General features: G+C 40.4%; 1 protein-coding gene across 14 annotated transcripts in view; it reads right to left on the minus strand.

Annotated features, from left to right (window-relative positions):
- Positions 1 to 27,856, minus strand: part of FHOD3 (formin homology 2 domain containing 3) — a 418,162-nt gene that overhangs the window by 111,440 nt on the left and 278,866 nt on the right. For 7 of the 14 annotated variants that reach the window (XR_008575820.1, XR_008575818.1, XM_054816181.1 and 4 more), the window contains exons 7-11: positions 25,309 to 25,420; positions 17,887 to 17,981; positions 11,229 to 11,372; positions 8,645 to 8,883; positions 6,580 to 6,666 (exon numbers count right to left, since the gene is read on the minus strand). Coding sequence is in view for 11 of the 14 variants with exons in the window: in XM_054816181.1 (XP_054672156.1) it covers positions 6,580 to 6,666; positions 8,645 to 8,883; positions 11,229 to 11,372; positions 17,887 to 17,981; positions 25,309 to 25,420 (677 nt within the window). In the remaining 3 variants the exon portion in view is untranslated. The remainder of the gene's footprint in view (positions 1 to 6,579; positions 6,667 to 8,644; positions 8,884 to 11,228; positions 11,373 to 17,886; positions 17,982 to 25,308; positions 25,421 to 27,856) is intronic. The other 7 variants (XR_008575819.1, XM_054816185.1, XM_054816189.1 and 4 more) reach the window with 1 other exon arrangement.

Genomic DNA, 27,856 nt, shown 5'->3' on the forward strand with positions numbered 1-27,856 from the left:
CTCTTCAAGTTGTAACTTTTTAAATTTTTTTATTATTTTTTTATTATTGCCCATACATTAACAGGTCACTCCCTATCTATATATAAATGGAGTCTTTTGTTTATGGTATGCATTTGAAAAAAAAAGTTTTGTCTACCCATCTCATGTCTCTTCCTCTACTGCATTGCTTACAGGCACTTCCAAGACATTCTTACAAAGAGTAAGATCACAAATTTCACATTTTTATTCACCTCCTTTCAAATTTGCTTGACTTCCTGCTTCTAATAACCCTACATGCGAGAGAAATAAATGTGTCCTCCTTGTCCCAGAAATAAAATAGCAGCACCTTAACGGATCAGATTTTGTATGTTGTTGTTATCAATGAATCATAAAGGTCTGATGCTATGAACAGATGCGACCTTACCAAACCTTTTTATTTCATGGATAAATCTCCTTTCCAAAACCACTGCTTTTACAACTCAGTTCCATTTTTGCCCATACCAACCAAATTGTGAAAAAAGTTAACATCTCCTCCATAACTGATCATATGCCATCCTATTTCAAAGCCACCAACAATGCCAGGTAGCTCAGCCCACATACATATATGTATCAGATGGATCCTTAGCGTATCCACAGATATGTGGCTGCATGTTTATCCTGGAGATGTTTGCTTTGTCTAGATTTGTGCCTCAGTTGTCTTAAATATCCAAAACCAGGAACCACAGACAAATGCCTAGGAAAAAAATACATTTGTTTCCTTCTATTAAAGCAATAAAAGTAAATGAATTTCTTTTCTCTTCTAGGCCTTTAATAATCTGTATCACAGCCTGAGTCCTGCCTTAAATGCTGATGCCGAGTCTCCCCACTTTGCTGTTTCATACCTATCATACCATTGATCGTATTTGCCACAGACAGTAACTCTGGGAGATGTGGAATGTACCCATCCTAACTAAAATAAAATAAACCCCACCCATCACTGTAACCAGCAGTTTGATTTATAGCCATAAGTATATACATAATCAAAACATTTCACATAGTCTAGTGGAAAGTCACCAGAACTTGAAACATCATGACAAAAACTAGAATTTTGCCATAGGAAATGCTAGAGAAAAATCAAAGATTAGTTATGGTTTAGGATGTCTGAAAATATGGAAAATCATAACAATAAAAAAGAAGTCTCAGCTGTATTTTGGACAAACCACCCCTGCAGGCCTGGCTGTACATGAAGCAATTTGAATAATCAGTTAATGGGGCATAATAGCCAAACTAAGGTCTGTGCTGCTGGTTAGAAACTCGACAGGAATGCGAAGTTAAGCAGAAAAAATGCTTAGCATCAGAGGCTCAGCTGTGTTCATTGTTTTCTGGTAAAACCAAAACAGCGTCATGATCTCTTCCTGCCTCTCAGCCATCATCAAGCATCAGAAACATGTATTTTCTAACAAACAGATCCTTATGACTTCTCAGCACAGCTTTCCTTTATTTAGACAATAACTTTCCAGTTTTTTTCTAGGATTGTAAAGGGTGTGAAAACTCTTGAGCCCAGCGTGTGCCGTCCAATGGTGCTGTGTCCAGCTAATGCAGAAATTTGCAGAAAACTTTGGAATTCTCTGTGCTACTCCTATCTCAGAGGAAGACTCCTAACAGCCTTCCAGGCAGGACCCTAACAAAAGAACAGTTCATAGGTACATAATTCCCTGTTTGGTCCTCTACTGTTTTTTCCATATCAATATAGTTCTCCTGAAGGCCAAGTTTCTTCAGACTGAAAAATCTGGAAGCCTCAGGTGAACCTGAACAGTTGGTCTTCCTCATACCTTTTTAGCCCCATGGTCTAAAAAAAGCAGCTTGTTATATCCAGCTTCAGTCACTGATTCAGCATGCAGGCTCTGCTTTAATGGGTTCTTATGATGGCAGTCAGCTCTTCTGCTTGTTAGGTTTCAAATACCGGAATACTGACAAGAAAGTCCTAACCAAGGCCTAATTATCTCTAGATGAACATGTATATTGTTATATGATCAATCCTCATAATTATTTTGTGATTTTTTTTATGATATAAACCAAATCAAAGCTATGAATAATAAAAATAAAAGAGCAGAGAGTCTAGTAAAGTGAGGTAAATGCCTAATCCTAGCTATTCACAACAGTATAAACCTCAGCCTTTGACTGAACCTAATTCCACAAAGTTTTGACAGAGCCATTCACTCAAATGCTAGTTTGAGGTGTCAGTGTAAAACTCATTGTATTTGGTTTGTGTGGCACGGTTTTGGCAGGGGGGCGCTACAGGGGTGGCTTCTGCAAGAAGCTGCTAGAAGCTTCCCCCATGTCCGATAGAGCCAATGCCAGTCAGCTCCAAGATTGGGCAAGCCCATCAGTGATGGTGGTAGCACCTCTGGGATAACAGAGTTAAGAACGGGGAAAAAACCCACCAAGGGCAATTGCAGCCAGAAAGAGGAGTGAGAAGATGTGAGAGGAACAACTCTGCAGACACCAAGGTCAGTGCAGAAGGAGGGGGAGGAGGTGCTCCAGGTGTCAGAGCAGAGATTCCCATGCAGCAGCCCATGGAGAAGACCATGGTGAGGCACGCTGGTCCCCTGCAGCCCATGGAGGTTAACGGTGGAGCAGATATCCACCTGCAGCCCATGGAAAACCCCATGCTGGAGCAGGTGGATGCCCAAAGGAGGCTGTGATTCCCTGGGAAGCCCATGCTGGAGCAGGCTCCTGGCAGGACCTGTGGCCCCATGGAGAGAGGACCCTATGCTGGAGCAGGTTTGCTGGCAGGACTTGTGACCCTGTGGGGGACCCACACTGGAGCAGTCTGTTTCTGAAGGTCTGCACCCCATGGAAGGGACCCACACTGGAGCAGTTAATGAAAAACTGCAGCCTGTGGGAAGGACTCACGTCGGAGAAGTTGGTGGAGGACTGTCTCCTATGGGAGGGACCCCAGGCTGGAGCAGGGGCAGAGTGTGAGGAGTCCTCCCCCTGAGGAGGAAGGAGCGGCAGAGACAACATGTGATGAGCTGATGACAACCCCCATTCCCTGTCCCCCTGTGCCGCTTGAGGGGAGAAGGTGGAGAAATCGGGAGTGAAGTTGAGCCCAGGAAGAAGGGAGGGGTGGGGGGAGGTGTTTTTAAGATTGGGTTTTATTTCTCATTACCCTACTCTGATTTGATTGGTAATAAATTAATTTTCTGCAGTCGAGTGTGTTTTGCCCATGACAGTAATTGGTGAGTGATCTCTCCCTGTCCTTATCTCGACCCCTAAGCCTTTTGTTATATTTTCTCTCCCCTGTCCAGCTGAGGAGGGGAGTGATAGAGCAGCTTTGGTGGGCACCTGGCCTCCAGCCAGCGTCAACCCATCACACTCATAGAAGCTCCCTTGAGTATGTGTGCTAATCCTGGCTGACACAGCTCTGATGGGACACCCAGGGAGAGAGACGGGGATGGTCACTGTACAGCATTGAAGAAAGGGAAATGTACAGCAAAACATGAAACACATTACTTTGAAAAACTGGGAGGAAGAAGTACTTGTTTCTGGTTTGCATGTACAGGGGACTTGCAGAGCACCTGTTCAGTGCTCAAAACAATACTGAGAACCTCCGAACTACCTGCCGTCTACTCCCTCGAAGCCAGACACAATGAGACTGACTGACAGACAGACAGACAGACAGAAATTTGGTTTTTAATACTTATATAGTCAGTCCCTGCATACAATAACATCAATCTAGTGCAAGTTCCATGCCACTCCTTACATTTTTCGCCAACTCTATCTATTGTGTGGTTGGAACAAGCTAGCTTTACTTTAAAAAGAAAAAAACAAAAAACCATGGAAGAATTTGTTTAAAAGTCTACTGCTTAAGAAACAGCATGCTAGACCACAGATTGAGAGCACTCAATTTGGATCAGGGCAGAAAACCTTAGGAGGTGCCCTCAGCACAGCGTTTAAAGCATCATGTTAACAAGACTGAAGTTCCGCCTCCAGTTTTTTTGGTGCTATAATGCCATCCTGGTAAAAGAAAGATGTTTTGAGCAAAGCAAAGCTGCTGGTGGTCTGGACTGGCATTTTAAAGTACGCTGCAGCAGCTACATATCCTTAAACCAGCCTTCAGCCTTTCTTAGTTAGTAGTTGTTATCAACTTATTTATTTATTTATTTAGCAACAGACACGTTAGCCTGGGTTTCACTCTGCATGAAAACTATTTTAACACAAAGCAGATTTGGATCTTTATTTATTCTGAACCACAAGCGAAAAAGCAATACATTTAGTTTGGAAGAAGGTTGCCAAATGGATGAAAAAGGCCTGCAAGTTTTTCTTTTGGTTGCCCTTAGCATTTACGGTCAACTTTTCCCAGCGCAAAACCCAAAGTCTGCTCTCAATTAGCCTGGCGTAAATCAGAGCAACTCCATTGACTTCAGACAGCTTTTCTGGATATAGAGTATTGTGAGACAGAACAGAATTTGGCCAATATTGCCTTTTTTTGTTTTACCGGCACCATGGATTTTTCTCTTTTTGGAAGAGTTATCGGTTGACACAAAGCAGATGACTGTGGACAACCTGTTTGATGTGGTAAACAAAAGCAAAGTAACTGCCAAACAGCTGATGGAGTTAGAAAGAAAAGAAACATGAACGCTGTGGGAAGGAGAATGCTGAGGAAGAACTTGAACTTCTACTGATTTTGGTAGTGAAGTCCAAAAATAACCAAGAATATTGCCCAAGACAAAATTTAGTACAGTGTAAGACTGTAACTTTAATCTCTAACCATGTCCATCAGAAGCAATTCCACTGAACTTGATTGTGCTAATCCACTGTGAAACCAGACATAGACATCTGCAACCACACACAAAGTTCAGGCACCAGCAGGAGCAACACAATAAGATTATCACTAATATTGTTACATGTTTCCTACTGGTAGAGAAAGTGCAGTGAAGGAAAAAAGAGACCGAAACCCATTTTGCAAACTATTTTTCAGAAAATACAGCACTGCAAAAACTTATTGCGAACTTTTTTTCTTCCTTGAGAGGGACTAGGATTATGAACCAAAAGAAGGTCTTTAGCAGAAGACAGATCTAGCCTGGATGAACAAAAGTCACTTTCAGTTTAGAGAGGTAATACGTAATTTTACTCTGTACAGATTCCTCTCTACAATGCTAATGATGTAAGCAGAAGGGACACAACAAGCATTTCTTTTGACAAAACCAGGTGATGCCTGCATCATATTTTAACATATGATTTTAAAATTTCATTATAAATTGCAGCAAGGCCTAAACTTAGGAAGCTCTATTAAAATCCTTTAACTAAATAAATATGTTGCATCAGAAACCATGTGCTCAAATTTGAAAACTTGATTCCAGTAGGAACAATGCAGAGAGAAAAGCCTCTTTCCACATAGGGCTAGTTCAAATTTTATAAATGTGTAAAAACATTGCACGAGTCATTCAACTTCAATATTTTTCTGTTTAAATGTTAATGAATAGAAGCCATGAAGCTTTTACTTTTTTTTTTTTGTCCCATTTTAGCTCTCAGGTATAGAGATACTGTTGCATCCATCTGGACTATTTCACTGAAAGCTGAGAGACTCACTGGGGTATGATAAAGCAGGAAGGCTGGTTTTCCTCTTCCTACCACAACTACAGATTTGGGTAGAAGATAGGACTAAAAATGTGAAGGACAGAATCAGCTTTTCTGAGATGCTTGTCTAGCAGAAACCCAATGGGATTTACAGAAGAGCCAACAGACGACTAGCTTCTTTTTAGGGCAACTTTGAAAATTTCAGTGAGCATAAACCTTGCATCTTCAGGTACCAAAACATTGGTCTGTAATGTCCAGTGGGAAAAAAACTGATTTTCTAGCTATGAGTAATGCTCCCTGTCTTTACCTGCTTAGACGGTTGGAGAATGAAGGAGAGGGGGAAAGGATTTTTATTTCACTAATATGCAAAGTGAAGATCAGTATTACATGTATTCTTAATTGAATGTCTCTTTCCTTAGAGAGGCAGGTGAGCAAGTTGGAAATTCCAAATGGAGTTGAAGAGAATTTAATTATTTTCCTTGAGAAGATTCCAAGGACAACATGAAATTAAATTTGACTGCTTAAATGAAGATTTCTTTCTCGGATTTAAACTTAAATTATACTTTAAATTATGTCAGCTTCAAGGAGGATCTAAAGCAGAACTGGATATTTTTTTTTCAGAAAAGGAAGATAATTATTGAAATTATGCTATGCTGGTGAAAAAATATTTCAAATAACTTATGAAACTAATCTGCTATGTTTCTACTGCCCCGATACTAAAAGTAAGCTCAAATACAAATTCATTAGGCTGAAGGCTGAAAAATAAAGCTAGTAAGCAAACATTAATAGTGAGAAAAAGTATTGGTAGCGGTTGTCATCCTGCATGACTTGTATTTAACTACAGTAAGACAATCAACAATTTTGTAGAGTTGAAGCATCCCCTTATTTCCAATTCAAATTAATCAGTTTAACAAATCAATATCTGCTGCGCATCTGTGGGTTCAAATTCTCAATCACATTGGCAAGTCGTGAAGGAAGGCCCAAGATCATGCACGAGGCATCCCATGCAGAGCGGCTGGAGCCCCCAGCTGTACTCACACTGAAGATGCTTTAAACTCAGCCTCAAGTGCACTGTCATCCTTGTCATCAGCCTGTGAGACCACAGGGCGTTCAGCCTCCAGCTCACTAAAGGCCCGGCCAATAAAAGGTGACGGAAAACAAGCATGAATGGGTTGTCAGATGCAAGAAGAAAAAAATAAAAATAATAATAAAAGAAACCCGAAAGCCACTATGCAATATACAACACACAACTACTGTTTAAATTATCTGGAATCTTGTATTTTCATATTGCCTGAAGCCATTAAGCTTTAGTCAACTCAGTTTGCTTTGCAAGAAAGCTTTACATGTAAAGCAGCATTTTAATGCTCTAAGTTCACATCCAGTGCTAACCAACAGAAACCCCCACTAACAGCCCAAATGTTATAATCAATACAAGATACGCTCTTCATGGAGCACGCTTTGGTTTTGCAAATCGCACCTTCAGCCACAGGATGACAGTATGAAGCTTTAGCTGTCTGCAGGGTATGTATCTTCACCTGAGCTAGTCAGCCAGTTTCCCTTTATAGTCAACAGAGAGAAACACCCAGCTTCAGAGCATGATCCATCTTGGTTGCAATTTCAGGCACGTAGAATACATTAGATAACCAAAGGCCTACCAGTGCTTGCTGCACTCCACTGACATCAAAGGGAGGAGAGCCGATCAGACATCTAACTTACGCAAAATTAATTCCAGCCCTCTTGTGCGGTGGTCAGACACTCTGAGGATCTGCAGCTCCCTTTTTTCTAAGCATGCACAGCCCAAGCCAACCGTTATGGGACCGGCAATGACACTAGCTTTGACTGATTCTAGTGTTGCAGACTGCTACTCAACTAGCCACTGTCTGTATTTCACTAATTATAAAACATTAGATATATTCACTACTACAGTGTAGCCTCAAAGGAGAATATTTATGCTGGAATGCTGATTGCAAAGGGGAAAAAAAAAAAAAAAAAAGAATGAACTGTAACATATTGTACTGATGAGAAGGGGGGTGGTGGTTAATGAGGATGTATCGAATAGTGGGGGACCTGAGCATGACGTAAATGGTATGGAATAAGGGATCAAGCATGTGCTGGTTTTGGCTGGGATAGTTAATTTTCTTCATACTAGGTAGTATGGGGCTCTGTTCTGGATCTGTGCTGAAAACAGTGCTGCTAACAGAGATGTTTTCGTTACTGCTGAGCAGTGCTCACACAGAGCCAAGGCCTTTTCTGCTTCTCATACCGCCCCACCAGTGAGTGGGCTGGGGGTGCACAAGGCGTTGGGAGGGGACACAGCCGGGACAGCTGACCCAGCTGACCAAAGGGATATTCCATACCATATGACATCACACTCAGTATATAAACCTGGGGGGGGGGGGAGATGGGTGGGGGCGGTTGCTGCTAGGGGACTGGCTGGACGTCGGTTGATTGATGGTCAGCAATTGTCATTTGCATCACTTGTCTTTCTTGGGTTTTATTTCTCTCTCTCTCTGTTATTTTCCTTTTCATTAAATTTATTATTATTGTTGTTGTTGTTGTTATTCTATTCCAATTATTAAACTGTTTTTATATCAACCCATGAGTTTTCTCACTTTTACCCTTCTGATTCTCTTCCCCGATCCGGCTGCAGAGGGAGTGAGCAAGTGGCTGTGTGGTGCTTAGTTGCTGCCTGGGGTTAAACCACGACACACATACAGGACAAATAGCTCTGTATTAATGTGACTATGCCCTTGTTACAATCTTCTATTATGTTGCTGTATTGAATATAAAATCTGTCAATGGAAGAGATAAACCTTGGTCAGTTCCCATATCGAATGCTCCACCTCATGTGGTTTGGGTCCATTTACTTAGGGTAGATGGTGCCAAAGAACGTGGCTCTGTAGGTGAATCAAGTCACCTACAAATCCATTTCTTTTTGTTGTTATTTTTGTTTTAACTTTAAATATGCTTTTTTTTCTTTTTTAATTCAGTAGAAAGAGGGGGAAAAAAGAATACAAAAGTCTGGCAGATTAATATAGTGCAATGAACGTAACAGAACGTAATAGGGGAAAAGAAAGGTCTCTTCCCCAGCTCATTCACTTACCTCTCACTGAGATCTTCAACGCGCTGTCCGTGGCCTAGCATGAAGCCAGGGTTCGGCTGACCGCACGGACTCGCAGGGGCCGATAAAGTGCTTTTGACGTTCTGTACCGAGTGCCTGCGGCTCCGTCGGCGCTCTAACCCCCTTCGCTCGCTAGCACCAAGACTGGCCCTTCTCCGGTCCTTGCGCCCACTGGGAGGGGGGTCAGCACTCTCATCTCCATCCTCGTGTCTCAGTGTCAGCTGAGAAAGAAAGGAAGAAAGGCGAGGCTTTTGACATGGTTCCTTTAGGCACCACAGGTTTTCACACCTAGGCTTTAAAAATTAACTGATCCCAACATGATTAACTCCTACTAGCGTCACCCTATAGCTATCCCTGTACGTTGCTGTCTATCCATTAGTGCAGTGTAGCAGCTGATACTGGAATTGTACCCCAACGCCTTGTATAGAACCCTACAGGACCCATAGGAACACATTTATGTATCTCCTAGTTTGTTGGGGTTTTTTTACGTAGAACTTAATTTTTAAGGAAGCTGAGCAGTGATGGACACCTAGCTCTCTTTATTTCCTTCCAAAATACTTAGCTGAAGTCTTGGCTGTAGTGAAAGCAACAGAAAAAATTCTCATGTGTCAACTGATTGAATATTTCCTCATGTTCAGACATGACACTTGTAATGATGGAGTGGAAGTCACTGTCTACTACTTTAGAAAGTACTTTAGAATAGTGTCATCATTTATTGCCAGCCAAGGAAGAGATCAGCAGATGTATATGTAACTGCATTCCTCTCAAAAATTTCAGTTTTTACAGATCTCCCTGCAATGTAAACAAAGAAAAAAACCCTAACAAACAAAACTATTTCTGTAAACTGGTACCACAATGGATTAAAAGAAAAAAAAGCTGACCACATATCCCCTCTAAGCCTCCCAATTTTTAGATTAGCATAATTACTTTCACGTATGCCTTTCAGTGGAAAATTCAGTATTTCCTGCCAGTTCAGAAGCACTGTCAATACAGAGGAACATATATATAATATCAGAAAAGAATGATGCTGAGAATAGCATGGCCACAATGACATTTGACAGAAACTTCTGACACAAGTTGGGAGCTCATCAGTTGGAAATAGGAGAGGAGTAAAATACGGGTGCAACACCTAGTATCTTGAACTACAGCACGCCATTGACATGGCAACGTGACATACCTCTAACAGAAACAAAGCAAGTGCTACCTTAAGGTATGTGAGGAGAGGTATCGCTGGCAGAAACAACAAAGTTACTGGTGGATCTCATCTGAAATGCAGCACAACATTTAAGTAATCTTTATACGAGAAAGATCCATTCAGCTAGGCAGAGGCATAGAAGAGGGCGATGCAGGTGATCAGCAGAATGCATATCTTCCTGTTTCTATTAGTCTTGCTAGTCTGATAATTCTTACCAGAGTGACTTTAACAAAATAAAGGCAGGGGGAAGTGTGGTATCTCTGCTTATGGTGTAAAATCTCTTTCAGTAGGGAAGAAGAGATTTTTTAGATAAAGAACAACATTGGCAGAAAAAAGAAAGTGCATAGGCATGTCTAAATTTAGTCTGGTCATCAAAAGAAAGCTGGTACCCAACTAAGCAAACTGCTAATTTTGCAATTAAGTCTTCCAGTAGGGGCATGCACAAAAAGACCTGCTTTTAAGGTTAATGATCATATTTTAAAAAGGATTTTATGAGCTGATGCCTCTGACAATAGAAAAAAGAAGTAAGAACATGAAGACCTCTCATTCTCATGTTCCTATTTTGGCCTCACTTCTCCTGCAAACTGCTGCATATAAAACTTAACTCTGCTAAAGCTAGTGAAGCGACATGGGTGTAGACTTGATGAAGAAAATGGAGAATCAAATCTACCGAATTCTTTGCTGGACGTAAACAGAGATAAAGTAATTTCATTTCATCGCATGAGAACATGAATTCACATTTACATTACATTAACTTCAGCCTAAACCTCCCCACTCTGACACTTCCCAAAGTCTGAAAAGAGGCTAATTATTAAGAAACTGGATATCCTACCCTTACATATAAATGCTTCAGAAGTAGTTATTTTACACCTAGGCGGTGAATGTGGAGTCACTCATTACCCCATTGCTGCAAACTGTGTAGGATCTGGTCCAGTGTAAACTCGTAAACAAGGACTTGCTGGGTATTCAGCTGCAGAACAAGTGGTATTTGTGAAGCTGAGCTCAGCCGAACCTTTTTAATGAGCTGAATACTTTTGCATATGGAAAGAACTTCTACTTACCTCAGGATGTGTAACTAGCAGTCTGAGAAAGTTTTAATTGCAGGCAGAACTGCCTCTAAGGAGGCTAGTAAATGTGCTGGTTTGCCTTGGAGTATGCCCCAGCTTTAGTATGAAATGCATTTGCATTAAAGGCAGCTATGTACCGGAGCAGGTCACATATACGAATGTGTGTAACACTTCTAGCAACCAGATGTTTTTCTTTTAAAATAAAATAGATAACCAAATTTCACCTAGGTTACATTCCCCCCTCCTCTTGGCTTTGAAGTTTGCACAAGCTGCAAGATGCATAAAACAGGGCATGTTATGTTACCTCATAAATGTTAAATTGCTCAACTAAGTCCAAGTCTGTTCCTTTCTTGTTCAAGTGTCTCTGTGAAATAGCTTCAATGCCTAGCTCTTCCAGACAGTCCACCACGTCGTAGAAAGAGTCTTGATCTGGCAACCCCGACAGCGTCTAAGAATCAAAGGAAAAACATTTAAATCTGTTTGTTTTGAAAAGAATTAAACAAAGGTTTTTAAAAGCGGGTGGTAAGTGGTGCTATGTATGATTTCAATAAAGTAAAACCCATGATGTGGGATTAGAGACACCGCTAGAAAATAAAAAACAAGTGGCACAGCTTTTAATAAACAACTGTGTGCACTGTGTAGAAAAACGAATAATTGGCAAAACAAATCAATGTTGTTATTTCATACAAAAAAGTATGGAAAATGTGGGTCTTTAAAACACACAGTTGGATTCTTCCTGGCTTCATTCAAGTACAGATTTAAAGAACAGAGGACGTTAAGGCATCAAACACAGGGATAAAAGCAAAGAGAGAGAAAAGAAATGGTTTGGTTAAAAACAGCGAGGCTGATTTCCTACTGATTCCTGTAAGTTTGGCCTTAAGAAGAAAAAGTCCAATGCACAGCTGTGTGATGTCAGGACAGCAGGAAATATCCTGCACCATGTGCCTACTGTCCTCCACACCTGCAGCAGAGGTCATCCTCCCAGCGCACAAATTGTTTTACATTACAGAGATATTGACTCCTTTCCTCCCTTATTAAAGGTACGCTGACTCCTTAACTCCTATAAATTGTTAAAAGAGTTACTAATTCCTGATTATGGGGCAAGTTGTTATCTTTGACACTGAAGAGGAGCTTTTGCACACTAGAAAATAAAGAATGCCAATAATCACAGCTCTTGAAAATGAACTGTTGGAGTTCAGAGCTTTCTATGGTACCTGCTCTATGTTCAAGAGTACTTTTCTTGCCATAGTAATTTCCCATTTTTTTGGTGAATCCAGAAAACTGAGAAAGGGAAGGTGGTCTTCTGTAGTATACCATGTATAGCATAGCATGTCACTGCAGTGTATGTAACGAGATATTGAATCAAGCCTCTCACAGCTTGACATGGGCATTGGACAACTTGATACACCAGAATCCTGCAGACATTTACAAAGTCAATAGAAAATGCTACTATTCTGGTTTGCCATTGATTTCTTCTCAGCTTGTGCTGAATTTTTACTGCTCCTCACGGATGATGCAGAAAAATGAGTGTAATCCTGTGCAGGCTGAGCAAAACTACTGACATACTGTGCAACATACTTGCAGAGCAACATACACCTCATCGCAAGAAGCAGTCTATATGGAGCCATTTCTGCAAACTATGTGACAGTGCACACCGGAAGCAACGCAGTTATTCTGCATGAGCTCACCAGAGAGATGCTTACTCTGAAGTAGTTTCCTCTCTCCTATTTAATTAGCTAAGTAACTTACCTATACTCCAATAGAAAAGAGAAAGAGCAAGAGATAGAGACAGCATGTGCAAAAACCAGGCCCTCTCCACAAAGTTTCATCTTCTCATGCCTGGGATGAGATGAACCGTACTCTGAGAATACTGGTTTTCTGGAGCACAGCTTTTCGCAAGTGGCTCTGAGCAGCAGAATGCAGAAGAGAGCAGCCACTCTGGGCCGTCTCCCTACACCAAGAAGCTTTACATTCAGAAAAATTGGTCTGAATTATGCGACTAACAAGAGACAGGACTAGTCAGCTGACATATCCTGCCCTGTTAAAGCGCCTTTTTCCTGTGAAATGAGGCACTGGAAAACATGCATCACTAAGATACTCTTAATTTTATTTTTTTTAAACTAAACACAACACAGCAACATCATCTTCTTCAGTCATTACAAGGCTATTGTCTGATGTCTGGTGGGGTCCAGTGCAACAGGAATGTTCAACACAAACACCAACTAAGTGTTAGGGTTATACCTTCAGGGTTCTATGTTCAGGCTCTAATGAAGGCTTTGTCTCTGTCCAGGACAGTATTTAAGCCTCTTTTTAAAACCCACTGAAGACCATGGAACTAAATTTTCCTGAACAGTGCTGAAAATAGATACCATGTACATTTTGTTCTTTCCTAAACTGATACCTAGCATTGAGTAGAAATCTGAGGATCCAGCAAATGAAACTATCACACTGTAAATTCAATGGAGCTTTAATACAGATACAGAAATACTGTAACAGAAAATGATGTCTATCAGGCTTTCTCTTGCTTATGAAAGAAGCAGACAGCAGCTATGCTGACCTGAGTGTCTTCAGGCACAATAAGATGTGATGTCTTATGTGCAAAAGGGTGGACAAACAGTCAGATCTCCTGCATAGATCTTCCAATTGTTTACTTCTTTAAAGATCAGGAAATGGTCTTAATGTTGATATGCAGATCACTGGCCTTCAAGTATAGCGTTTTGTAAAATGTGAGGTCAGTCAGGCTGTAGACAAGGAAAACAGCAGCATAAGGTAGTATTTACTGGCAACCCTGATTTTGTCAGCAGCCTTTTACTGGTTAATATAATTTTAAATCATGCAGCAGTGGAAATCTAATCTTCACTGCATGCTACTGGCCAGAACTGGGCAATTGAATTCCCAAGTATAGAAACCAAATATTTTTCCTTTGCACAGTTTGTCATTAAACTCACAGATCCATTTTTGGAGTCTAATGCATATCAAATTCAATTTCTAACATTATTAAATGGGATGTAAAAGGGCACCTCTGGTGCACAACAAGGTCAGTTCAGTCTAGCCCAGGAGAAAGATATTTGCAGTAACTAAACACAAGGGACTTGAGGTGCTTGCACGAACTACTGATTAATCCTGGATTGTAATATTAGGAAACAAGAGTGAGGCCTCATTTTCTTGATGGTTTTATACAGGAACCAAAAGGTCCAACCAGCAGAGCAGAGGTCAGAAATTGGGCAGGTCCTTCCAAGGTCCTTGCTCCTTCCTGAGTAGCTGGTTAAGTTCAAAATGATACTGCAATATCAAAATATACATACAAGTCCCAAATATTTCCTCCTGCTCTGAAGACTAAACTTTACAATATGAAAACCTGTCTAGAGAATTAAAGCTTAGTCACTTGGAGAAGCATTTTTAAACCATACTCTGTGGTTTCCTTGCTGAATTTTGTTATGTTCAGAACTTAGGTGTACAAAGGAAGCGTGAATATGAATGTCAAGATTCATTCCTATGCCTCTAACCAGTTTTGGTTTGAGGAACCATTCCTGAAGGAAGATTTTTATTTGTTTGTTGTATGATTTTACAAGTTGCTCTCAAGCCCTTGCAGGAAAGTCTATGCAACTTTGTGTTCTTCCCTCTCGAGCAGCTACTTTTGGAATGGTGAACTAAATTAAAACCAAAACCCCAGCCTGGGAGTATTGAGCTTGATATATCTTCTTAACCACATTTTTACCAAAGCCTAAACAATATGTTTTACCTAGTGCTAACTGTAACAGTCCCAATAGAAAGAAAGGCAAGAAAACTGATGAAGTTGTATCGGGGATTAAAAAAAAAAGAGTTTTATGGGAGTATAACAGCCAAATGTTTTCCTAGATGATAAAAACTTAGACTGGTAACAGCATAGTATTCTTATCACTATGTATCCTCAGTTACATTTCTGAACAAAATCTGACATAAATCAGTGCTAGCCTATGCCTGGCTTCAGAATGAAAGGCTCTCTTTATTTGCAGCTTTTAAAATGTATAGCCCTGGCTGATACCAGCTAGTAAAACTAGTAAGTATGGTGCCTTGTGTCATTTACAAAACAATCACAATATAAACCAGTGGTGCAGAGAGGATACGGACAACAGTAAGGCCAGCTAAATGCATTTGGCGTGCAATGCTTTACGTGCAAGTCCAAGCAATGTGAGAGTACTGCTCTGGTTACTAAACACCCAACAGATCGGTGGGCCCAGGCACCAGATAGAGACACATTATCGAAATCTTACATGCTATGGTGAAAAGCACTACATGGTAAACAAACACGCTTATGGCATTAGCCAGGTTTTCAATTGCTTTGGGATAGGAAGAAGCATCTCTCATGTGCGTGTTTTCCCAGGAACCACAACTTCTTCTGAAACACCTGGTGTGGCCAATGTCAGGCACAGGACGTAAGATGGTCACTGTTCCAGTGTGGCAGCTGCGACATTCTTAAGGCAGCTCACTGAAAAATGATGTGCCAGCTGCCGCATTAACACCACACTGGCCTGAAACAGCACTTTTTCAACTACAGCCGATGGACCACTGGTGGGTGGTACTCTAAGTTCCCACTGGTAACCGCTGGCCTGGAAGCTGGTGCTTAAATTCTGCTCTTACACTGGACCTCCTAAAAAGCATTCAGTGCTTAATCTGACTATACCGAAATGTATTATTTTTCATATTCTTCAGAATTATTTAATCTACCTATTTTTTAAAAAATGTATCATCATATGGGAGAACAAGCAATATTAAATACAGGTAAAAAGAAAATCAACAGTAATCTTACAGCTACAAAGCTTCCAGTGTAATCTCAATAATGAAAAGATTTTATAGCAAGTAAATATAAAGTGAATTGAATGCAACATAGAATTTTCTTTCTGCATTTGATGAGTTGGTTTGTTTTGTTTAATACAAATGAAACACGAAGGGTTTAATCTATCCAGACCTCAGTAATAAAAATGAAGAAAGTAGAGATTCGAATAAGATCTAACAGATCATAGGAACTAACCATAGGAAGATAACACAGCTTATACTGGAACTATACATAACCAGAAGTATCTGCACTGTAATCAGTCTCATTTAAGAGATTCATTAAGGTCTAAATATCCCCAAATTAAGAGAGGGTTAATGAATTGTTAACATAAGTACATTGGTTAAGCATCAACAAAAGAGAGAAAGAGAATAAAAGGATTGGAGCAATTCATATGTCTAGGCAGATGTGTTTTCTGCTCTTGAGCAGGAAGGAAAACAGTCTGTAAATGTATACATGGAGAAAGAAAAAGGAGTAGAAGTATGCTTCCTTAAGACAATCCCTCGTCAGGACTCTGCCTGCACTGAAAACTTTGACGTTTCCTTGACTAGAGAAGCTGAAACCATCTGAGCCTTCTTTGTATTCTCTGTGGGGGAAAAAAATTACAACTGTGACATGCTGCTTGCCGTTTTCTCTATAATCATGAAAAAAATCCCATTAAAAACATCATAAAACTGTCCATAAGCCAGATCATAATTATAAGTGTGGCATTGTGGGATTCCTCTCTTCCTTGATCTTCATAACTGCCTTGCTCCTTTGACTGCGAGATGCTTTTTCTTTTTGTGTGTTTTTAAAGAACTACCTCCTCCTAAAAATAGCTTTAACTGTAGTGAAAAACTCAGACTAAAGGAATCAACTATAGGATGATAAGAGTCCACACAGACCAAAACTTTTGAAGAAGTCAAACACCAGATAGATTACAACTGTGCAAAGGATGAACAGAATTGTCTCAGAAAGTGGAATCAGTACATGAAACAACGAGGTGTGAAATGGAGATGTTAAAAACTAGCCACCTCGGCTTTAATAGCAGCTACAGACAGAAGCATATAAAGCTGATGATGCCTTTCAGAAAGCGTACATCAGTGAGATAAGGTGGTCTTTTACAGTCAAGAGGACCCTTGCTACCATGTAAGCAGGAGCAAGGGTGGGTCTAAGGAAAAGTACAATAACATCAGTGATGTCACCAGGAGAGGTTAGTCCCTCTCAAGCATCTTTGCTGGGCAGTATCTGCCATTGAGAAATTATTTTATCAGAAAAACACCAAAGCAACCCACAGCCCCAGCCATGTAGCCATGAGCACAATAAGCTGGTAGCTTGATTTATGACCTCCAATGACAAACTAAGGATCTTTAAATGAATATAATGAATAATAATAATATTCAGTAATACTCTGGCCTATTAAGTATAATCATAAAACACATGGTTATTTTGATTTGCTAGTAGTATGTTGATCTTCTGTGCCCTTTAAAAAAATCCATTTTTAATTTTAGTCACCCTAAGATTCACTTAGAACTAGATGCTAATTTTTAAGGAACTTATACTAATAAATTTCTAACTTTTATGGGCTTTTCACCTTCTCCCTCCTCATAGCCCAAGTGAGTACTTTGGAAAACATTTAATTTTACTGCAAAACTACATGTAACACAGGACACCAGAAAATATAAAGAAAGAAGAAAAAATGTAACCTCATTTTTTTAAGCAGAAACACTCCCACTAGCACTCAGACCTGTTAAATTCATCATATTTGGTTTGCAGTAAAAAAAATTTAAACGATCTGAACTAGAAGATTGTGCACAATGCAAGCCTTTGTGAGCATGTGATAGTTCACTGGCACTTGCTTTCTTTCTCATCTTGGATAATGTGTTGAGTTAGTTTGTTGAGTTTTGTTTTGTGTGTTGTCAGTGCTGGGAGAGGAGCCATGTCATAACATGTCTCTGCACAGCATCTAGCAAAATAGCAATTCCTCTCCCAGCTGCTGCCTCTGGGTCACTGCAACACAAGTAACAAGAGTGCGCTGATCAATTACAGTTTGTGATGCAACTTCTCCAGGATAGGTCTCCTTTGTCCTATATTCTTCATAGGGAAGATCATGATACAATTGAAAATACTAACATTATCTCCACCAGTTATGCTAACAAAGTAAACAAACCTTGTTAACCAAGGTCATTGCGTAAACCAGTAGTTCGGTATCAACCCCATCCTTCTCCTCCAGGATCTCCATGATGTTGGACCACGGCTTGGCTCCTAGAGGAAAAGCAGAAACCATTGGCAACAGTGATCAAAATGGAAAGCTGTAGCATCAACATTTATCCAAGACGTAGTACAAGTTGGAAAGATGTGGCCAGATGGAAGATCAAGTGGAAAGACAGTTATGTCCAGCTTCCTCTACAGTCTCCCTTGCTTCACAGAGAGTGAAGTTAATAGAGTCAGTGAAAGCTATGGTGCATCCCAATGCAAGGATCTAAAATATGCCAGGTGGACCTTCCCCAGAGTACCAATTTCTCTCCCTTGATGATGAAGAAAGTTTTGTTAGCCCAGTTTGATTGACACTGAACTTCTAAAATCAGGCATGAGGAATTTTACCCCACCTATCATAGGTTCACGTATACTTAGATAAATCTTCAGCAAAAATCTATATGCTACTCTCTCGGCGCATTTGATGCTTACATTCCCAGTGATGCTACTGAGTTACGCTGCATTACGATAAGTCCTGTTAACAAAACAGTGCAGCAGAGAAACATAGTTTTATCAAATTACAGGCTGTGTGTCTTGGATAAAAGAAATGATCAACGAGGGGAAAAGATTTTTGCTGTGGTTCTTACTCTAACTATTTTAATAAGAATCCCCGCTACAGAACTTTGATACGCAGAACCTTCAGGTACATTTCTCTCATTTTTCCACTAAGTAAGGTCAAAATTTGTGCTTCTAGTTATGATGTATTTGCTTGATTTGCATGTTGATTTGCATTTGCATGGTTATCTGATACCAAAACCCAAGTGGCTTAGTGAGTTATTATGCTAAAAACATCAGACAGGCAACGCCAGCCAGACCCAAGATAACCTCTTGTGTGGAAGGCACCTTGTAAAACCATCCTATTTCATTTGGCTAAAAGGCAGACGGCTGCATTTACTAAAGGAAAAACACACATAACTCTTTTATCTAGGAAACCAAAATAAATAATGAAAGACTATAATTCAGTATTCTGTTTGGAGTAAAGTTAAAGGTGAGGAGGACGAAGCAGAATGCTAACGCCCTCACTTAGAGATACTCAATTCAACTACATGAGCATAATGGCAAGAGCCTTTGAATTTCACAGGGAAAAATGCAGAGTATTCCAACAGCCCACATCCCTTAAACACTACAGGGATGACGATAGTTTGAGTATAATCAGTCAGTAAAATGCAGATGTTTCATCACCACAAACTGTTGCTGACTGATCAGTGACCCCAATGTTAAAACTCTGCATTACTCTCACAGTGATAACGGCCCTTTTTTATTCATGCTGATATTATATATGTATATATATACCCTGCTGCACAGACATCACATCTCTGCTAACCAAGGATCTCCCTTTTCAAGGCAATGGCAGCGCACTGTGTGGAAAACTCTGTCTATTAATGAACACACGGCAATATTTCTCCTGTTTTCTTTTCCCTTCTTTTTGAGACATTCTCTGATCTTTACTATTGAATAATAAATCAGAGCTTCCTTATCTCGAGCAAAATCAAAGGAAGGGGGATTCACTCTTAGGTCTCCAAATGTATTTATGTGCATTACTAATTAAATACTAATTCAAATACACAGCTATAATGAAAATAGACTAGACAACTCTTTACCAGATTCTCTATATTACCAGACATTTTGTGCAGTACATGTTCAAAAGACATGTGGAACAAATTGACTCAGCTCACAAATGATATATGATCAGCAGGAATGATATCCTCACTACAAAAATGTCTTCCTGTGGTTTCCAGTGAAAAATAAAAATGGAAGAAAATAAGAATGAGAAACAAAATGGGGAAACTATGCAAGCTTGACTTATAACAGTGTCATTTGGAAAAAAGAGAGTTCACAACAACATAAAAAATTAATTATTTAACCCATACTGCATTATTCAGTGAGAGTCTTTAGGGAAACATGCCTTTATTTTGCAGGCAGGTTTTATTCTTATTGGAACAATCCTGTTTTGTTTTTTAAAGACAGCATCGTGGACTATGATTTTTTTCTCCTGAATGTCTTGATACTTGTCCATTATCATAAAAGAATATTTTCAGGATCTCCTGTCTGTTTTCCTGCAAGTATGATATATAATTTTCTTCTACCCATGCTGCTTCTCTGTTTCAGAATACAGTTTTTAAAAACTGTTAATCAGACATACTTACTAGTAAGACAGCCCTGTATTAGCTCATCCATCTTTCAAAGGCTTTAATTAAGGTACTGCTATTAAACTTGGACAATTTCCAAAAATCTAGCCTTAAATTTGAAAATCTTCATCTATTCCCTAACTAATATCAAGAGGAGGCAGTACTATCAGTGACTTTGATAGAGCTACTCCAATCTGTACCAGATTAAACCTTTCATTTCAAACGCTGTTTTCCTCATTGTCATCTCAAGTTGAACAGCCAAGGAGTGAACATGGAAATAGCCATAAGGCCATCTAACCATCTGGGGACGAGGCACTTCTGGTGTGGAAATTTGTGGCGGGCTGACCCTGGCTGGAGGCCAGGTGCCCACCAGAGCCGCTCTTTCACTCCCCTCCTTCACTAGACAGGGGAGAAAAAGTATAACGAAAAGTTTGTGGGTCGAGATAAGGACGGAGAGATCACTCACCAATTATCGTCATGAGCAAAACAGACTGAACTTAGAGAGGAAATTCATCTAATTTATTACTAAGCAAAACAGAGTAGAGGAATGAGAAATAAAATCAACTCTTAAAACACCTCACCCCACCCCTCCCATCTTCCTGGGCTCAACTTCACTCCCGGCTTCAACCTCCTCCGCCCTCAGTGGCACAGGGGGACGGGGAATGGGGGTTACAGTCAGTTCATCACATGGTGTTTCTGCCGCTTCTTCATCCTCAGGGGGAGGACTCCTCTCATCGTTCCCCTGCTCCAGCATGGAGTCCCTTTCATGGGAGACAGTCCTTCATGAACTGCTCCAGCGTGAGTCTCTCCCACAGGGTGCAGACCTTCAGGAGCAGACTGCTCCAGCCTGGGCTCCTCTCTCCACAGGTCCACAGGTCCTGCCAGGAACTTGCTCCAGCGTGGGCTTCCCACGGGCCACAGCCTCCTTCAGGTGCCTCCACCTGCTCCGGCGTGGGGTCCTCCATGGGCTGCAGGTGGAATCTCTACACCCCCTCATCCTTCCTCCATGGGCTGCAGGGGGACAGCCTGCCTCACCATGGCCTTCACCACGGGCTGCAGGGGGATCTCTGCTCTGGTGCCTGGAGCTCCTCCTCCCCCTCCTTCTGCACTGACCTTGGTGTCTGCAGAGTTTCTTACATCTTCTCACTCCTCTCTCCGGCTGCAAAAGCTCTCTCTAACTGGTTTTTTTTTTCCTTCTTAAATATGTTATCACAGAGGCACTGATTGGCTTGGCCTTGGCCAGCGGCGGGCCCATCTTGGAGCCGGCTGGCATTGGCTCTATCAGACACAGGGGAAGCTTCTAGCAGCTTCTCACAGAAGCCACCCCTGTAGCCGCCCCGCTACCAAAACCTTGCCATGCAAACCCAACAGAAAGTTGCACCGTGAACTTACTGCATTAGTATACCTGGGTTAATATTCCTTGCTAATATATAATGATAGCCTATAGTTTCCAACCTACGATCCGGACAGAATGGGATATGGGCAGATCTAAAGCAAGTGTCTGCTCTCATTCACTCTCATGCCCTGAGCTTGGATGTCCAAATACGTTGGTCCTGGAGAGTCACCACTTACTTAAAGATGAGTCCACAGGCTGGAGACCACAAGGAAATAATAATTTTCAAGGCAATACGATAGTGAAAAAACTTCTCCTTTCAAGCTGCATAGAAAAACTTTGCGAAAGATACCTTGGAAAAATCATACACTAAAAAAATTGATGACTTTTCTAAACTCATTGGCTGCTGTAGTAAACCAATGATGCTCATACAAGAGATATGAAAAACATGATGTTTATTTTTCCTTTCACTTTAAAAGGTTATTTGTATTGTGGAGAATATTAAAAGCTCTCCATTTATAGATGAAGAACCACTTCTGAGGAAACTATTATGTAGATCTAAAATCTACAGCTTCGGTTTTCTGTGTAATGGTCAGACTATAACAAATCCTGAAAAACCTGAATTCAAATATAGGTTTGGCAATGCATGTGTATTTCTAGTAAAAAATGTAAATCCATTTAATATTTGTATATTATGGAGTTTATTTTTAAAAAAAATATTAAGTGTAATCATTTACGCTTGCCGATTCTCAAAAAGGTTTATTTTCCAGCCTGTCTTCTCCACCCGATCATGATTTAGAAGAATGATGATGTAAAAGAATGATGATGTAGCATCCCAGCAATTCTTCTGGGAGCAGACTGGGATGTTCCCATACGGTTATGACTTCCATGCAGAACTTGCAGCAAACTTGAATGGAGTGATGAAGCAGGCTCACTGAAGTTAAACAGCAGAGGTGGAGTTTTGTGTGTGTTCTCCTGCCTTCTAATGGGTGAAACGAGAACTGCTCCACAGCTCATTATCGTGGCTGCTCCGACAGGAAGGCTGGAGCCTCAGCCCTGACACTGTGACAGCACTCTGAGTAGTCACACACAGTGCATAAACACACGGAGAACTATGGGGTTGCAATAATTAAGCCTATATTAAATTAATACAGTCTATTCAATAATATTGCCCATTGGTTTAAGTCTCAGTCTTTTTTCAGTTTCCCCTTTAAATGTTTTTACGTATGAATCTCAGAAAAAACCTCCAACATTAATTTAATACCTTACACAAAATCTTGACATCACGACTACATAGGACACGCACTTTATGTATAAACCATGGAAAGCCTCGCATCAGGCCAGAACCGTACATGAGGACTGCCACCAACTTACAAAGTGCCTGTCTCTAGTTGCCCTAGGATGGAAAGACATTAATACTTTTGGAAAGACCTCAACATCTTGTATTCCTGGCTATTTAAATATGTGTGAACATACAGCCTTCCATCATATCTACAAAATGGGCATTAATTTACTGGATATCTAGCTATGTGTGAAATGGCAGGGAAAGTGGAGATACTGCTCATGTGGGCCATTTACAAATAACGGAACAACAAGTCAGAATTCACAAACAATATGTGACAGTGTCCAGGTCAGCCACAGAGCTTTAATCTCTGTCCTAAAAAATGTTCCTGATAAAGCAGCCCCAGACAGCAGAGTGCAATGCCAGCCTTGCTTTCCAGAGCCCACACAGTCCCGCTATGCTTCAACCGAAAAGAGATCAAATTCCTCTGGGGCCCTGAAACAAGAAAGGACCGGGGAAAAGGGATCTAGATGGAAGTATAACTAGAAGCTACTTCCTATATGATGAGGACCATGCAGTTATTCACTTACGGTCTGCTTGTATCTGAGAGTAAAGCCGGCACTTCTGTGGAGCTCTGTACTTCAGTTTGCATATGGATGTATTCTTGCACAGAAACCACAGATGGGATCGCTTTGAAACCAGGCTGAGTTATTATGGGGTTCTTTATGTTAATCATGTGTGGTACACATGTTGAGGAATTATGTCATATCTCATCACCTTGTATGTACATGAAACATTGGACTTTTTTCAAAGCAGTGCTAAACTTAATTATACATCTGCAAGATTTATGACAACGTTTCAAGAAAAGGCACATCACTTTTTCTTCCTCCATATTTCTGTTCCATTAAATCAGTCATTAAAGACAGGTACTCCTCAGTTATAAGCCACTAATTTCAAATTATAAATTAAAACATAGCATATCCACAGCCAAAAGTGAAGGGCTATTACACTGATGACCTAAAAAAGGAACTAAGTCTAAAACAAGAAAAAAACCCCCTCTTTTGTAGCTAAGCATAACTGCTTAATAATAATTTAAAAAAAAAAAAAAAGAAAAAGAAAGGAAGGAAGGAAAACTGGGTATTTGGGGCTAAGTTATTTGCAAGAGTTCATGAGACAATCCGCCAACCCACAGGTATGAGAATTCCCATAAACCCTCTCCTCATGCTTCTAACAAGTATCCATCTAACTACACGCATCACTTTTTTTTCCCCACATGTTTTCTATTGTTACTGAAGTTGTTTTATTACTTTAGGCCATGTAAACGTTTGCCTGAGGCTGTTTTACAGATACAGAAGGGAATACACAGCGCATGGTAGTGTATTTAGGGTCCTCCATTTTCTCTCTTTTTTTCTTTAATGAGGTTTACTAGCATGTGAACAGATGGCAATTTGAACATGCTGAGAATACCAGTGAGTTCAGAGAGCTGAGGAAATACTAAGGATGACTGTAAAAATAAATCATAGCGCTCACAGTTACATGAATATTGTAATTATATTTCTGCTTATGGCATTGTAAGGTTTATTGGTTTTAATTCAAAACAGAGAGCCAACCTGAAGAGTCCACCTTTCAAAGTGTTACACTGCTTTTGAATTGCCCCTGTCTGCTCCCCTGCCATAAGAGACAACTTGGGGTTTTTTTTGGTCTTTTCAACACTCATGCTGATAGCTGAAAGCAAAACCTGGCTACTTTCTCCTATCTCTGGCACCACCTTTCTCCCCACCCCCCACCTTTTTTTGTTTCACTTTTACCATATCAGGTCGCTCACACAAGTTCAGCATGGAGGCAGTGGCTCCACAGAGGGGATCTTGCTTTCGACCTCCATGTGTTTGAGACCACAACAATGGCTCTCCCAACCTCAAAAACTCTCCTTGAGGCAAAGGAATGTTTTGCATCAAGAGAGAATGCCCCGGGAGCTTAGCAATGGCTTTGTGGGAAGAACAAGAAAGAACCATTTTTGTTCTATTTATTTGTAAAAAATACAGTATACATATTCAAGTATTTTTCATGAGCCTGAAGGGTAACAGATTTCATAGTATAATATCTGCTCAAGGGCTTTATTTTAATGTAACAACAGATGGTTTTACTTTTAGTATAAAGCCTGTACTATTACTGACCTCGTCTCTCTCTTCAAAGGGATTACACTGATTAGATATCATTTTCTCTTCTAAATCAGACTGCTGCCTTTCAGAAGTAAGTGGAAAGGCGGCCTGGCCCGAAGGAGCCTCCAAGGTCGGAAGATGCAACGGGGCTCACTTTGCACGTGGGTGCAGGCGAGGGGCAATGACTGCGGTGCACAGGCAGCCAGCCGGGTTCCTCAGCTTTTCACTCTTCACTTTCCCACTATAATTCATTCCTCAAAACAGTCTTCATTTGTGTGAATACTTAAAATATGCTTTTAATTAAGAAATTAAGGGTATATCGCACAAAGCAGGCATCACGACAGCAACTCTAGAACCACTGAAATCAGTGATGAAATGCTACCCTGATCTCAGCAGTGCTGGGATTTTGCACCCCCCAAGTAAGGCTACTCACCTCTCTTTTCATCGACAGTAGATACTGCCTGGATTAAAAGCGGTGCATTGGATTCGGTATACTCCACAAACACCAGCAGCAGCTTCAGTGCTGTCTTTACCACCAGGCGGAACTGGAAGAAAAGAGAGTGCGACTTGTCATTCAGCAAACCACAGCATTTCCAGATGTGTTAAATAACACTGGGCAAGATGCAAGCGCAGCGATCCAGATCTGGTAATAACACATGAACGGAAGAGATTAAGCTATGCCAGGACCAAAAAAATGAAAGGTGGCCAGTTGGCTGAACATTTCATTCATTGGACAGTGCTCTCCAAGGGAAGTGTCAATAGTCAGTGAATCCAAACGAAAGCTTAATGCTGCCACATGTAATAAAAAGTTGAACATCTCACCTATGCGTGCACCTACGCATATCCCCAACATTGCTGTCCAAAGCTTGATGTACACAGAACCTACTGAGCTAAGAACGCATATATTCTTCTATTTCTCAACACAACATTTATTTCCCCTTTTCACTGAGAGCTTTTCATGCTGTCAAATTGCTGTACCATGGGATGACTCTCTCCTCATGCTTTCTTCTTTTCTTATAATGTTACTATTTAATGCTTATTAAATAGATCAATCTTCCCTATTTACACAACTTGGGAGAAACTGTGATTAATCTCTGACTATCCCACCCTGTCATGAAATGTGTGATTTATTGGAACTGAGCATTCTACCTGCAAGTTTTCAAACTCATTTTTTTTGTACATCCCCAGGACTGTGAGCTCAGCAAAGACTCAACATTGGTGAAATGGATCTACTGGAAATCTCTAGCCAAACTCTTATCAGTTTCATCACAGATCTTCCATTTCCAGAGAGGATCATTTAACTATTAGATAATTTTCAAAGTGCTGAGTAAGAATTTTTAGGGACTTGCTTGGCATGATCAGGTATATGAAAAAACAACTCTTTACTTAAGGGAATATTTGGAGTTTTTAATAAAAGGAGATGTGAAAGAGCAGGACTTTTTAATAGGCAGGGATGTACATGCCCAGTTGCCAGGGTTTTTACTAGGAGAATTGATTCTAGATCATATCTGCTATATCCTCAGTCTAAACGATGGAGTTAAAGCCAAATAAAAGGTGATACACCACTGTGCCCAGAAACACAATTTCCAGCCTACTGTGATTGAATCAAGCTCCAGAAAAACAGGTACTTGTAAGTTTACTGTATTTTTCTGCTACCTTGTTCTGCAACAAATCTATCCAACAACGTGTAAGATTTTTAACAAGACAGCTACAGTAATGTGGTCATTATTCTCTGCTTTGCCATTGACAGATTTTTAAATCTACTTTAGGAGGCATTCATGTAGAGATAAGCCACGCTACAGAAAATCCCTGTCTTTGACTCATTACATTAAGTTGGTAGGCACTCTGAAACATAACTGCCTGGTCATTAAAATGTCTCACCCAGGGGGAAAGGAAAGAAAAAAAATCATTATACTGTACTGCTAAACTGTTTCAGGGAGATATATATATATATATATATATATATATATAGTTTCTATCAGTATTACTTCATTCCCATTCCCTCATTTTTTCAAGTTCTCTCAACACAACTCTCCTAAGAGGCAAAAAATCACTATTAATCATTTCACAGATGCACTCAGAGACAGCGACTGTGTCTATACTCCGAAAAAGACTGCAAGTGCAACAGGCATAGAGTCAAGCTACTGCGTTCACATTGCCACTCACAGAGATGTACTAGGGCTCACTTCAAGGTAATGAGCTAAAATGCAGATTGCTGCTATAAACACAGAGTTTAGTGTGAACAGTAACCCAGGTATTTCCCTAGCTTCTTGGGTTTTACCCACTGGTGCTGAACTGAGTTTAATGCACTGCAATGATAATAGTGGCAATGGAAAATCTTCTGTTGTTGAATCTAGACTCTTTCAGACTTGATGTATCATCAAATCAGTTACTTTTAGGGCTGTCAACCAGGAAATCCCAAGGGACAAACCTGGCTAGGTCCCATAAGATGCCTGGTTAGCCTAATTTGCAGTTGTACTGCTGCAGTGATACTTCATAGATACATAGCGTAATCAAGTTATAGGAAATTGAAATCTGATGACACAAAACCACATCACTTCTCCACGATTGCACGGGACATCTATGCATTTGCCTTTCAGGCCAATACCAGAATGTTTCTGCTCTGCAATGACGCTTCCCTTGTTAATCAAGTTTGATTGTTTAATAGGCATATTGAAAGAATTTCCCACAAGTCTCCACTCGTTTTGTAAAGTTACTTTGTAGAACAGGAGTTACCAGATCACTGTAAACAATTCTAGCGTTAACATATTTCCCAGATAACCACTTGTGTGCTACCTAGTAATCTGATTCAGGATCCTTCCCCTAGAAAGGAAATCTTGGATATTACTTTTGATGGTTCTTAAAACCTCAGAGCTTGGCCACGTGGTGACAACGGGATGCATTTACACATAAGTACTCCATGGCAAAGTTCCCATACGTTTCCATTTGACAGCTATAAGTGGGGGACACGCCGGGCTCAT

This window comes from Grus americana, chromosome 2, assembly GCF_028858705.1.
Source record: "Grus americana isolate bGruAme1 chromosome 2, bGruAme1.mat, whole genome shotgun sequence".
Classification (NCBI taxonomy): domain Eukaryota; kingdom Metazoa; phylum Chordata; class Aves; order Gruiformes; family Gruidae; genus Grus; species Grus americana.